Here is a 13,712-nt window from a genome sequence, read left to right as displayed (position 1 = left end):
AAAAATTTTAGCGATTTTTTCCAGTACTTTTACCTCTTATATCAAACAAACCAATAACACTTTTTGATCTCCATATCAAAATATGCTTTTATTGAGATTTTTTCTTCTGCTCGGGAAGGAACCCTAAAAGAAATGGCCATACTGCGGTTTAGCAAATACGGAGCCGTGTGTTCTCGAATCCCAACAGAACGCGATTTTTTCTCACAAAATCATCGCTCATGTTGTCAATTAGCAACATTCTGTGCCTTCTCATTAATTACAAGTTTTTCCCGTGCATTCCTATAGGATTTTACTTGAGATTTCTCTAGTAATACCTCCTAGGATTTCTCTGGAAATTCCAACTATTCCCAAAATTCGTTTAGGGATTCTAGAGATTTCTTTTGGGATTCCTTCAGCTAGAATTCCTTGAAGAAGGCCAAGAGGAGTTCCAGGTGTAATACCATGATTAATTTAGGGCCCATATAGCCGAGGCGGTAAACGCACGGGTATTCAGCATGACCATGCTGAGGGTGAAGGGTTCCATTCCCGGTCGGTCCAGGATCTTTTCGTAAAAGGAAATTTCCTTGACTTCCTTGGGCATAGAGTATCTTCGTGCCTGCTACACGAAATACACATGCAAAATGGTCATTGGCAGAGGAAGCTCTCAGTTAAAAACTGTGGAAGTGCTCATAGAACACTAAGCTGAGAAGCAGGATTTGTCCCAGTGAGGACGTTACGCCAAGAAGAGAGAGAGAGACCATGATTAATTTCTGGATGAGTCTTTAGAAAAATCCCTGGAGGAGTCAATGCCATTTATGGAAGTATCCCAGGAAAACTGCCTAGAAGAATCCCGGCAAGAATTCCAGGAGAAATCTCTAGTGGGATTTCTGCAGGTATCACAGTAAAAAATTCTGGAGGAGATCTAGGAGGCATTCCTAAAACATTAGAAGCAGCAGGAATCGCTTATGGAATCCTAGGAGGAGTTCCTGGATGAAAGTCATGAGAAGTTCCTGGAGAAGTCCAACAAGAAATATTTAGAGAAATCCCAGATCTTTTTTAGGATTTCCAGGAGGACACACCAAAGGTACTTCTGCAAGACTCCTTTGGAGATCCCAGTAAGTTTTTGAAGGAATCTCTGGAGGAATTTTAAGAAGAATTCCTAGAAGAATTCTGGGAGGTATTACTGTAAGAATGACTGGAGTAGTCCTAGGAGGAATTGCTGGAAGAACCACAGCAGGAATAGCTTGAGAAATCCAACTGAAATTCCTGGATGAAGGCCAAGAGGAGTTCTTGTAGGAATCCCACGGAAAATTTATGAGAGAATCCGTTGACAAAATATCTTGGATAATAAATCCTGGAGGAGTCATCGGCGATTTTCAGCAGAAATGACAGGAAAAATCTCAGGAGGTATTCTAAGAAGGATTCTGGGATGTATCACTGTAGAAACCTCAGCTGAAATCCTAGAAGGAATTGCTGGAGAAAACTGTACAGGAACTTCTAGACTCTAGAGAAACCCCAACAGGAATGCCAGGGGAAATCCAAAGAAATTTTTTCTTGGAACACCTAGAGACGTGCCTGCAAGAACCGGTAGAGGTATTCTGGAAGAATCTATAGAGAAGGCCCTGAAGGAATCGCAGGAGGATTTTCTGAAAGAATCTCAGGAAGAATTCCAGCCATAATGCTAGGATAAATTCATATAGAAAACATTAGGAAGAATTTCTGGACGTATCATACTAAGAATTTCTGGAGGAATTGCTGGAAGAATCACAGGAGGAGTTGTTTGAGGTATTCTTGGAGAACGGCCAAAAGGAGTTCATGCAGGAATTCCGTGAGGATTTTCTGGATGAATCTTGGGAAGAAATCTCTGGAAAAATTTCTGGATGAGTCCTTGGAGAAATCCCTGGTGGAGCAACCAAATGAATTTCTGCAAAAATTCCAGGAATATTGCCTGGAAAGGTCTCAGCAAAAAAGCCTGGAGAAAGCTCTGGAAGAATTCGTAGAATAATTTCTGAAGTACCGCAGTTAGGATTTCTGGAGGAAGAATAGCTGAAAGAACCGCATGAATTGCTTGAGCAGTCACGACTGGAATATCTGAAGGAATTCATAGAACTCCGGGAGCTATCATAGAAGTAATTTCTAGAGAAACCTTAGAATCAGCAATGCCAGGGGCATCTTAAGAGAAGTTCCTTTAACATATTCCTGGAGGAATACCTACAGTTCTCCTTGAAAGAATCGGTAGAAGTTTACTGGAGGAATCCCTGATGGAAACGCATGAGGAATTTTGGAGGCATATCTGGAAGATTTCCCGAAAGTATTGCAGCAAGTAAGTATGCCAGGAGAAATCCCTAGAAGTATTTCTGAATTTCTGAAGGAGTCCTAATGGGAATTGCTTGAAGTATTCCAGCTTTAATTCATGGAAGAAGGTCAATAGATGTTCTTGGGGAAATCCCCTGTGGAATTTCTGGAAGAACCTCTGTAGAAAGCCCTCGATACATCCATGAAGAAATGTTTGGAAGAATCAATTAAGCGATTTTATAGAAAAATCTCAGGGAGATCTTCTGGAAGAATTTGTGGAAGAACTTTCCTAGTAGAATTCCAGAAGTACCACAGTGAGAATTTTTGAGGAGAAGAAAAATTGCTGGAAAATCGCAGCAGGAGTTGCTTGAGAAATCCTAGCCACAATTCCCGCCACAATAAGCGCCTGGAGGAATTTTCCATGAGAAATTTCTGGAAGAATCTCCTAATGAAATCTCTGAAGGAATTCCTGGAAGAATCACCGGAGGAACTTCTGAAAGGATCCCAGGACGATTACTTGAGTAATTCCACCAGAAATTCCTGAAGAAACCCTAATAGAAAATTTTAGAGCAATCTTTAGAAGAATTCCGAGAAGAATCATAGTAAGAATTTCCATAGAAATTCTAGCCGAATTTGCTGGATCAATCTGGAGTATCCTAAGGGAAGTTTATTGAAGAAATATCGGGAGGAATCCATAAAGGAAGCTCAGAGAAATCACTGTACGAATATATAGAGGTATTTCTGGAGGAATCTATGGAGAAGTCCGTTGATTGTTCTCACCAATACCCAAAACGCCAAAACGTACAACAGTTATATAAGTAATGGGGCACGTTCGGTGTAGTACTAGATTTGTAGTAATGAGCTGAATTTTTGTATGGTGAGAAGGTCAATTCTCCGTTTCTGCAGTGAAATGGTCCAAAAAGCGTGGGTATTATGATTCCTTGCCTAATTTGATGCTGTTTGAGCAAAACTTTGGATTAACTATGTTGTTTATGTTGCAAAAAATGGAAAAAACAACAACACTGTTACCCAAAGTTTTGCTCAAACAGCATCAAACTAGGCAAGGAATCATAATACCCACCCTTTTTGCACCATTTCATAGTAGAAACGGAGCATTGACCTTCTCACCATACTAAAATTCAGCTCATTACTACAAATCTAGTACTTCAGCGATCTGTCCTATTCCGGGTGTGCTTGAGTTTTGTTCAAATGTGCCATTAATAAATATTGGAAATATTGTGTGAAGTTTTAAATTTTAGGTGTCTCTCAAGGAAAAATTCTAGGGGGTGCCAAATTTGTTCTAGGGGGTGCCAGGCACCCCTGGAACCCCCCCTAGCTACGCCAATGGCGTTGGCGTTGGGATGAAGCAATATAATTTTCCAGCTAGATGCCAGCTGATGCTAAATATGCTGACTGAGCCCAAATGTACGCCGCTGCTGATGATGCCCGGGTTTGCACTATTGCAAACAGGAAGCGTCTGCGGGGAAACGCTAATTATTCAACTTTTATTCGTCTTGATAGAGGCAAAAATTTATGGAAAAAGCATCAGTGGGTGTTGTGTGCGCCGGTTTTGGTTTATGCTCTTTGGAGAATTTTTGTGAGAAAAGAAGTTCGTACCTAAACTGAATCATTCGCAGCTTCCGTTTTGTCTGCAACAAAAATTTTCGAGATCATGTCATTATCTGTTACCAGTAGGGATAAAGAGTAAACGTCGCGCCTTCTTTGTTGCTTGTTTTGTGCCTCTTTTGTCTTTTGAAGAGAATTCACTGCATTCGATACTTTTTTAAGGAAATAATTAATGAAATATATGTCTTATGGAACTCTAAGAAGAGTTAATACAAAATGTCACGAAATTTATAAAAATAAAAAAACTTATGACAGTGACCAATGTCCAAGTGGACATAACTAGTGTTCATTAGAAGTTTTTCGTGAACTTCCTCCTTGGTTGCTGGCAAAGGATCATTCAGAAAGGAGGATAAAAATTTGATGAATAGTCTCCATTAGGGTGTCCCGAAATTGCACATGGTCAAAAAGCTTGGGGGCTTACCCTGCAAATGATAGCAAAGAATATTAGAAACAAAATTTTGTATGACGGCAACTTTCAGAAATGACGTTTACAGGTCGCCCCGGCGAGATTTTAGAAAAATTGCCATTTCTTGTAATAAATATCAAAAAAATATTTTTTACCGAACAAAAATTGGCAATACCCACCATTTTTAAATTTTTTACAGCTTGATATAGATTCAAACTACTTGGTAAAAATAAGTAACGACATGTTTTGCAGGTGAGTTTTTGAAACTGAATTTTTGAATTTACTAAAATTTATCATTTTTGGTATACCATGGCTTTTACCCATCATAAAAAGTATCTCAACCTTATGCTAATTTAAAATAATTTCCATAAAATGATAGGAAATTTTATGAGGAAAAACTTTGCCGTTTTTTTTCTATCCGTTTTGGAGTTATTCACGATTTACTTTTTCGAGAATTTTGATTTTTTCTGTATTTTTGTGAAAATGTCACATAAAAACTGCCCAAAAACACATACAAAGTATAAAATCACGTATGCTCAACAAGTTCTTGTCTTAATTGTGTTTCGAAATTATGGTGACATAATTTATTGATTTTTAGGTTTTATTATTCCATCCCTTCATACAGAAATTAACTAGCAAAAAAATTCTAAAGAAAAACTAGCTCTCTCGACAACCATTGAATTGCCTATTGAATTTTTAAAGATATTCTCCACAAAATGATGAACCATATTTTCGAGTTTATCTTACTTTCCTGTCTATTTTCTTAAATACTTATCCGCACGAAGACGTATGAGTACTGGAACAGTGAAACAGCCCAGGAAACAGTCTCAAAGTGAAAAACCCTAGTTAATCCACCTAGCGGTGCTGGCGCCTTTCTCGTGCCTTCGAAAACCCATTTCAACAAAACTCAAGTGACATGTTGATGAATACAGTTTCTTACCGATTTTGGCAACACGAGGTGAATTTTATGTTGCCAAAATAGGTAAAAATAGTGATATTACAACTTTTATGCGTTATTTTGACTTATATTATCAATAAGGACTATTCACAAGTTACAAAATAGAGATGAACCAGCCTAGGGCTGAAAATCTCTATAATAAAGTTATAATAATAATAATAAGTTACAAAACGCTCCCCGTAGGTGACATTCATAAATTACGTCATGATTAAAAAAAATGTCGTTTTTGAAAACTTAATGAATTCATATTTTTTTAATAGAGGTAAAGCTAAAAACATGTATTTAAGATGATTTTGCGATAAAAAAATTTTGTCAAAAATTTGTGATGCCAAAATGGGTAAAAAATTGTTGCCAAAATCGGGTGTTGCCAAAATCGGTAAAAATATGTTGCCAAAAACGGGTGTTGTCAAAATCGGTAAGAAATCGTTGCCAAAAACAGGTGTAGCAAAATCGGGAAGAAAATGTTGCCAAAAACGGGTGTTGCCAAAATCGGGAGTAGACAAAAACGGGTGTTGCCAAAATCTGTAAGAAACTGTATAGCACTTTCATATGTTTAACAAAAATCCATTTTATGGCATCAGCAATCATATCGTTTATATGGCTATTGATGTTTGAGCCTCAAAATCTTAAGAAAAAGCCGCTATCTTGAATTTGGAGCCGAAATCTTGGATTTTAGACCTCTATCTTGGATATTCCGGACGCCATTTTTGGACTCCGGACATCTTCCCCATACCAAATCTACCCATATTGCATGGTTTTAGGGCCTAAAACTCCAATAAACAGCCGTCATCTTGAATTTTGAGCTGCCATCTTGGATATACTGGTCGTAATTTTTGGAGCCCAGACATCTTCCCCATACCAAATAAACCCATATAGCATGGTTTTGGAGCTAAAAACTCCATGAAATAGCCGCCATCTTGAATGTTGAGCGGCCATCTTGGATTGTAGACCGCCATCTTGGATATTCTGACCGCCATTTTTGAACTCCGGACACCTTTTCCACACCAAATATACCCATATTGCATTGTTTTATGGTAATAAACTCCATTAAACAACCGCCATCTTGAATTTGGAGCCGCCATCTTGGATTTTAGACTGCCGTCTTGGATATTCTGACCGCTATTTTTGGACTCCGGAAATCTTCTCCATACCAAATATACCCATATTGCATGGTTTGGGGCCTAAAACTCCATTATAGAGCCGCCATTTTGAATTTGGAGCCACCATCTTGGATTTTAGTCCGCCATCTTGTATATTCTGGCCGCCATTTTGGGACTCCGGACATCTTCTCTATGCAAAATATACCCATATTGCATGGTTTTAGGGCATAAAACTCCATTAAACAGCCGCCATCTTGGATATTTGACCGCCATCTTGGATATTCTGGGGGCCATTTTTGAGTTCCGGGCTTCTTCCTCATACCAAATATACCCGTATTGCATGATTTTAGAACCAAAATCAACCGCCATCTTGGATTTTAGACCGCCATCTTGGATATTCTGGTCGCCATCTTGAAAATTGGGCCGATATTGGGGATTTTCTGGTCTCCAGTATTAATTTCCGCACAAAATTCGTCAACCATGCTAAAGGTTACAAAAATCGGCGTAACTTGATGTGTCGCATGATAGGGCTTGGTTCAGTTTTATATATGACCTGAGTGCTGCGAATAGAAACGGTTTTATTTTTCAAGCTAGCCAACACACACCTACACACTCCCGGCACACAGCTTGTAAACACGCACGAGCGTTCAATTTTCTTGCAACCACCTCTCTCAGCTCGGTTGTCAAACACGCCGTCGCGACGCTGTTCGGAAATGGTAAACATGATCAATCCACCATTATTCCAATTTTGTTCCGGAGTTAAAAGTTTATTATTTTCCATTCGCGATGGAAATTTTGATGGATAGTTGTTACAAAATTAGCAAAAATAGGCTCAAAACAATGCTTATCCTTCTCCTCGCTTTCCAACGGCTTGACAGCGGCAAATGGAGATATCGTGACAACAATTTTGATTATATCCGCAGCACCTAGATAACAATACTCTTCAATCAATCACACAGGTTCAACAAGGTTTAACATAACCTCCATCTTCAATGTTTGGCTCCCGCTGAGGGAGTATATTGAGTCAGTCCGCAACACTCAGTATATGACCAGTTCCACCGGGGCTGGTCCAGATCACTATAACCAGGGCGCAAAATTTTCGAGCATACGCGCTGAAGTTCACCGGGCGGCAATTCTCATTCACTTGCCTGCATATTCACAGTCAGCTGCTCGATATTCGTTTGTTTCAGTTGAAAGTCAATGAATACAAGTGTTACAAAGTGTTAAATTGCTGATAAAACATTAACGTTTCGATTACATTTGATGGTGGTTTACACAGATCTTGTCCCATTTGATTGTTTTTGGTGGAAATCGTAGCCATAAACGTAGGTAATTTTGAAGATGTTTCTCGTTCGGCTTCATATTCAATGATCACGAAATGACTGACTGTGTGAAGAGGAAGAGCGAATATGAAAATGTTTGTTTTGAATATTGAGTGCAGAAATAATCAAATTCGTGCTGTTTTCAGTCAATGACTTTGAACATTTTGCACCCTGGCCATAACTCCGGAACGCCTTGACCGATCGTAACCATTTTCAATAGCAAACAATGCGGTAAAATTCCGGTTCGATTCGTGCAAAAATCTGTAAAATCGGTCAATGGGAAGTGCCCCAAAAGTGAGTGACCTTTTTTGTATCAACTCAATTCGTCGAACTGAGTTGATTGGTATATGTATGTGACTTGACCCTCCGAGCCTTCTATCGAAAATTCGTTTTTTGAGTCAACATATAGCCTTTCAGTACACTTTGGTGTACGAGAAAGGCAAAAAAAGAAGAATCCGTTGATCCATCCCTAATTCAAATCACGGTAAACAAACACCATTCGTTCGAATACCAATTTTTAGATACCGTCTACCCTTGTTGGTTTGAATGACACCTCATGCAAACCAACGGGGTTCTTTTTTAATTTGAACTTCTAGTAACCCTGTGGGCATCGAAAAACACACTGTTGGCAACCGTTTTCGCTATTTTGTTTTGATTCTGCATTCCGTTTCACCCCGTTCCATGAGCAGAATGATGTTTGAGCCATTTTTAGTTTGAACGATGTGCAGATTAGAGGGGGTCAAATTAAAAAGTGTTCAGATTAGATGAGGTCAAACTAACGAGGGTAGACGGTAATAGGTTACAATTCAAGACCTTCTAAAAAGCAGAGCATGTCTTTTTTGACGTTTACTAACTTGAACTATCTTATCAACACTGAAAATAAGGTCCACCGAGGCAAATTGAAACGGGTGGGATGAGATGAAACAGCGAATTAACGTAATGCTATCTGACCTAGATAAACAATTAGATTACCATAACACATACACGGCATACAATAAGACAAGGTAGGCTGTTATTGATAAACAACAATTCTGACGTAAACATGTGACGTCATTCTTATCGTCCTATATGTTGATCAAATTGATGGGGACTACTAGATCGTTTTATTCACGCCTTTGAACGATTTGAATAACTGCATGTTTCTCGGAATGTATGTATCACCTTCTAAATGTTATACAAAATATGCCGTGCGTTTAATTATGTATTATGCTCGTACAGTGATAGACATTCGTTTAGCCGAGGCTAAAAAAAATTCAAAAAAGTGCCAAGAAACTTATACAAAAGATTTTATGATAAAACTTTTTTACTGTAGTGATAGTATATCTAGTACTGTTTTATAAAAATGTGATACATTACACTTACATATACACTGAAACAAAAACGAGGGTAAAAACCCTTCAAATGTCATTTTTTGCCTAGACATTCGTTTAGCCGAATTGTACAATTCTTAGAATTCCATAATAAAAAACTATCAAATTTCGAAAAATATCCAACAAAGTCATTTTGTATAGTGATCTGCATTATAGATCGACTTGTAAATCATGAATTAGATCGTTTTTGGAAGTGTTGCCATATTAATTTTGCATGCATCTCATATAAATATGTCATAATATTTTGAATGTTTCTCAATTGAGATTTGATGTAGCTATTTTTATCGGAAGTGTTTCAAAAGAATCTATCGAAAGTTTCATGACCAAAGCAGGTTGAAATTTTGCGAAAAACAACGTTTTTAACAGAAAAAAATAACACAAGCCATCAAAAAATCACGTATTTAAGTATTGTTTTGATGAAATATGATGGTTTCACTTGCATAAATCACAGCGTTTACTAATATTACGTCTTCTAATAGCTCCCAATATCTTCTAGACTGTATTCTGGCTGAAATAATATACATTGGACGGCTCATATTTCGAGAAATGGCACCGAAAGTATTCAAATTTCTAGCATGAACTACTTGTTTCATAATTTAGACATTCTTTTCAAATAAATCATGTTAAAAATGAATGTGGTTCACAACTAAGACTCATTTATAATATATTTCTTCAGATTGAATGAAATAAGCCAATTATTTAACCAAATCTTGCATTTTTGAATGAGCATCTGCTTTTGAATAAACAGGGTACACAAAATCTGACACTTCTTGCAGTTTTTTCACTTTGCAGTCTTCTAACTCATTTTGTAATGGTAGTATCAAACAGGTATACTCCACAGGCATTAGGGCACGTAATTATTTCAATGCAGAACTATTTATTTTAGCTTTTATCAATCCCATTTTAAAGTTTAACCAACCAAAAACCAATATATTTATTTTTTTCATGACATTTTATGCAATAATTTGAACATTTCTGACAATAATTCTGTGCCATATTTTCAAAACTGCTAATCTAGATTACGTTTGAGTGTTTACAGAAATCAGTTTTCTTAAATAAATTTGTTTATCGTCGCTTCTCCTTATCGGGACATTTTTTTATAATATTTCTCTGAATTTCACAAATAAATAAACTTTTAAGGTCAAATATCTTGCTAACACGTCATAAACTAAAGGCCTTGGAGTAAATTCTCGAAATATACTCACGAAATTGCAAAAAATCAATTGAAAACCAATTTTTCATTTACCTCGGCTAAACGAATGTCTAGGCAAAAAATGAAATTTGAAGGGTTTTTACCCTCGGTTTTGTTTCAGTGTATATGTAAGTTTAATGTATCACATTTTTATAAAACTGTACTAGATATACTATTACTACGATAAAAAAAGTTTTATCATAAAATCTTTTGTATGAGTTTCCTGACACTTTTTTTGTTCTCGGCTAAACGAATGTCTATCACTGTATAAACCGTTGTCAGCACATAACTTTTGAAAATTCTTTGGCCTACTGAGGCATTTCACAATGGATTCTAATGATAAAGTTTCTCGCTAGGTAGTACCTTTCTATATAAAAAGTGGATTTTTCAACGGAAGACAAAAATCATTAAATTATGTCACCATAATTCTTAAATTCAAGACAAAAACTTGTTGAGCATACGTGATTTTTTTCTTCGTATGTGTTATTGGGTAGTTTGTATGTGACATTTTTACCATAATACCTAAAAATTCCAGTTTCTTCAAACAGTAAATCGTTAATTACTTTAAAACGGACAGAAAAAACACCATGCTGTCTTCGGCAAAGTTTTTCCTCAGAAAATGTCATATCTTTTTATGAAAAATGTTTAAAATTAGCATAAGGTTGAGATACTTTTTATGATGGGTAAAAGCCATGATATATCGAAAAACGATGATTTACAGTAAATTTGAAAATTCGGTATTCAAAAGTTACCTACTAAACATGTCGTTACTTATTTTTCCCAAGTAGTTTAGATCTATATCAAGCTGTAAAAAAAAATGAAAACAGAGGGTTTTGCCAATTTGTGTTGGGTAAAAAATATTTGTTAGATATTTTTTACGAAAAATGGCCGCCGGGCGACCTATTAACGTCATTTCTGAAAATTGCCGTCATACAAAAGTTTGTTCCTAACACCCTTAGCTATCATTTGCAGGGTGAGTCCCCATGTTTTTTTGACAATGTGCAATTTTGGGACACCCTAGTCTCCATGCATTCTGACCTCTGGGAATTTAGTTCATTTGAAATTGCAAGTTGAGATTAAAAAAACCATGTGCATTATCAGCTATGATGCAAAGAAGCAAATAGCCTAGCTCATGAGCTGAACGTAGCTTATGCTTCCTTACGATACGAAGTCTAATGAACATTTCAATAAAAGACACAATGATCCACCGATTTCATCTAGCAGTACTTCTAAAACAAATCTAATGAAAACAAGACTCATAAAGACGACAATAGGGACAATCAGGAATTAGGTAGGTAGTGGAATTTAATTTCCACCCGACAAAGTACAGTTAAGGATAAAATAAGAGGAAAACTTTCTCCCCGCGCACTTACCTAGTGGCATCGACGAGAGGAGGGTGTTCTTGTGCGACAGCAGACCGTTGTCCCCGAAGGTAAGTCCGCCACCGCCGCCACCTCCGCCGCTCCCCGTCGTTGTCGTAGTTGTCGTCGTCGCAACCGCCCCCACCGTCGCCACCGTGTTACCCAAGCTGTTGTTGCTGGCAGCGGCAATGTTGATCTTGCTGTTGACGAGGATGGCCGCAGCATCCATTAGACCGTCCGCTACATCGTCGTCGTAGCCGACGCCGCCATTCGTGGCCTCCAGCAGCGAGGTCTCCGACGGGTACTCAAAGGTCGAGGTTAATGAATCGTCAAATTGGATTTTGAACTGCAACGAGATATGGAAAGAAAAAAAGGCGAACACACGGTTAGAAATGAGGCGTGACCGTACAGGGTGGTCAGAGTTGACCCGTACAGGTAGGTTTCGTTCAAATATTACGTAACTCTAAAGGGGGAGGGAGGGGGTCTAGCTCAGTGTTACGCTACAAACAAAATTTAATAATTCCCCATACAAAACTTGTTACCATGGCGAGAGAGGGGGTCTAAAATTATCAAATTTTGAGTTACGTAATATTTGAATGAACCCTAATGAGAATGATAGGTACCTACATCAACGTAAAGCAAAGCGTTATGTTAAGAATTTATTAATTTGAACTTAGATATGTTACCAAGACGAAATTATTTAATTAACAATTTAGCTGGATAATTTAAATAAAAGGAATACACATGATAAATCTCAATCGCACAAAGCTTCCTTGCAAACACACAAAAACATCTCCGGAAAATACCAACAGGAATTCAACAAAACATGGGAATAAAATCATTTTTTTCCGAAACAGAGCTGGAAGCGAAAACTGATGGGCTAAATAGTTATTTTAGGGCCGGAGTTCATGAAAATAGTAACCAAATAATGACTATCAGAATGCGAATAATGGCCATCTAGTGACTTTAAACACGAAGTTTTTCCAAAGTTAAAGCAGTTGCAGTGGACGTCTTAAAGAATTTTTGGAATAAACTCTGGAATGTAGTAAAATTTTTAAAAAAATCATCTTTTTTGTTAGAAGTGGACAGTTTGTGTCAACAAATTTATGAAATACTACTTATGTATTTGCCAACACACTATTGCAGATTTTTCATGCAGTATTTGCAGAAAAGTTATTGGGAAGAATACTTGACTTCTTTTTGAGTGGACTTCTGACACTACTTTTAAAATTACTTCCCGTAAAAACCTTGGATAAATTAAAAGATAAAAAAAAATGTAGCAGTATGTTATTTACAGAAACAACAGAAAACAAATTCGTTAGTTTTAACAGAGCATAAGATAACATATTTTTGTTCTGAGATTTCCAGTTTTTTCCAGGGGTAAATTTGAAATTTTTGCATATTTCATTGCAGTGAAGAGAATTGTCAGACAAAAGAGGCACAAAACAAGCAACAAAGAAGACGCGGCGATTACTCTTTATCCCAATTAGCAACAGATAATGACATGATCTCGAAATTTTTTGTTGCAGACAAAACGGAAGCAGAATTTGTTGCGTACTTTTCAACTCGTGAATAATCAATTATTACCAAAACAAAATCGAACCTTTTTGATGATACGTCTTCAGCAGCATTGCTGTGTTTACTGACTCGAAGTTTCCGCTCGAAAATCACAATGCAAGCCTAAAAAATCTCTAAACTCGTGGTGCACGATCTTTGTCCTATTCAGCTCAAGTTGGGACAAACATATGTCGCATTGGGTAGAATGTCGCAACAATTTCAGGTTGCGACATTGTCGTTATTGTTGCGCGATGGTTGAATTTTGATTCACTGTTTCATTGCATATATTATAAAACTTAAATATCTGTGAGCAACGAATTTACGTAAATTTCAATTTTTGAATGGCCTTAAAAAATTGGTAATTTTTCATCATATGAATATAAAATTTAAAGGGAATGATATTTTGTCTTAAAAAAAACTACCAATTCTCGAAAACAAAAATAAAAAAGAAAGCTTAGACATTTTGCAAGATTTTGTTTGTTTTTTAAGCATAGTGGTAATAAATTACTTAGAAATTTTCACTAAAAATCCTTTTTAGAAAGAACA

The 13,712-nt window shown here is 37.0% G+C and overlaps 1 protein-coding gene across 5 annotated transcripts in view; it reads right to left on the bottom strand.

The window, feature by feature from the left end:
- Positions 1–13,712, bottom strand: part of LOC109399713 (homeobox protein 5) — a 425,270-nt gene that overhangs the window by 51,758 nt on the left and 359,800 nt on the right. For all 5 annotated transcript variants that reach the window (XM_062856465.1, XM_062856468.1, XM_062856464.1 and 2 more), the window contains one exon: positions 11,622–11,955. In XM_062856465.1, coding sequence (XP_062712449.1) covers positions 11,622–11,955 — 334 coding nt within the window. The remainder of the gene's footprint in view (positions 1–11,621; positions 11,956–13,712) is intronic.

Source organism: Aedes albopictus, chromosome 3, assembly GCF_035046485.1.
Source record: "Aedes albopictus strain Foshan chromosome 3, AalbF5, whole genome shotgun sequence".
In the NCBI taxonomy this organism is placed as follows: Eukaryota; Metazoa; Arthropoda; class Insecta; order Diptera; family Culicidae; genus Aedes; species Aedes albopictus.
Note: the sequence above shows the minus strand (reverse complement) of the source record. Positions and strands in the feature narration are given on the sequence as shown.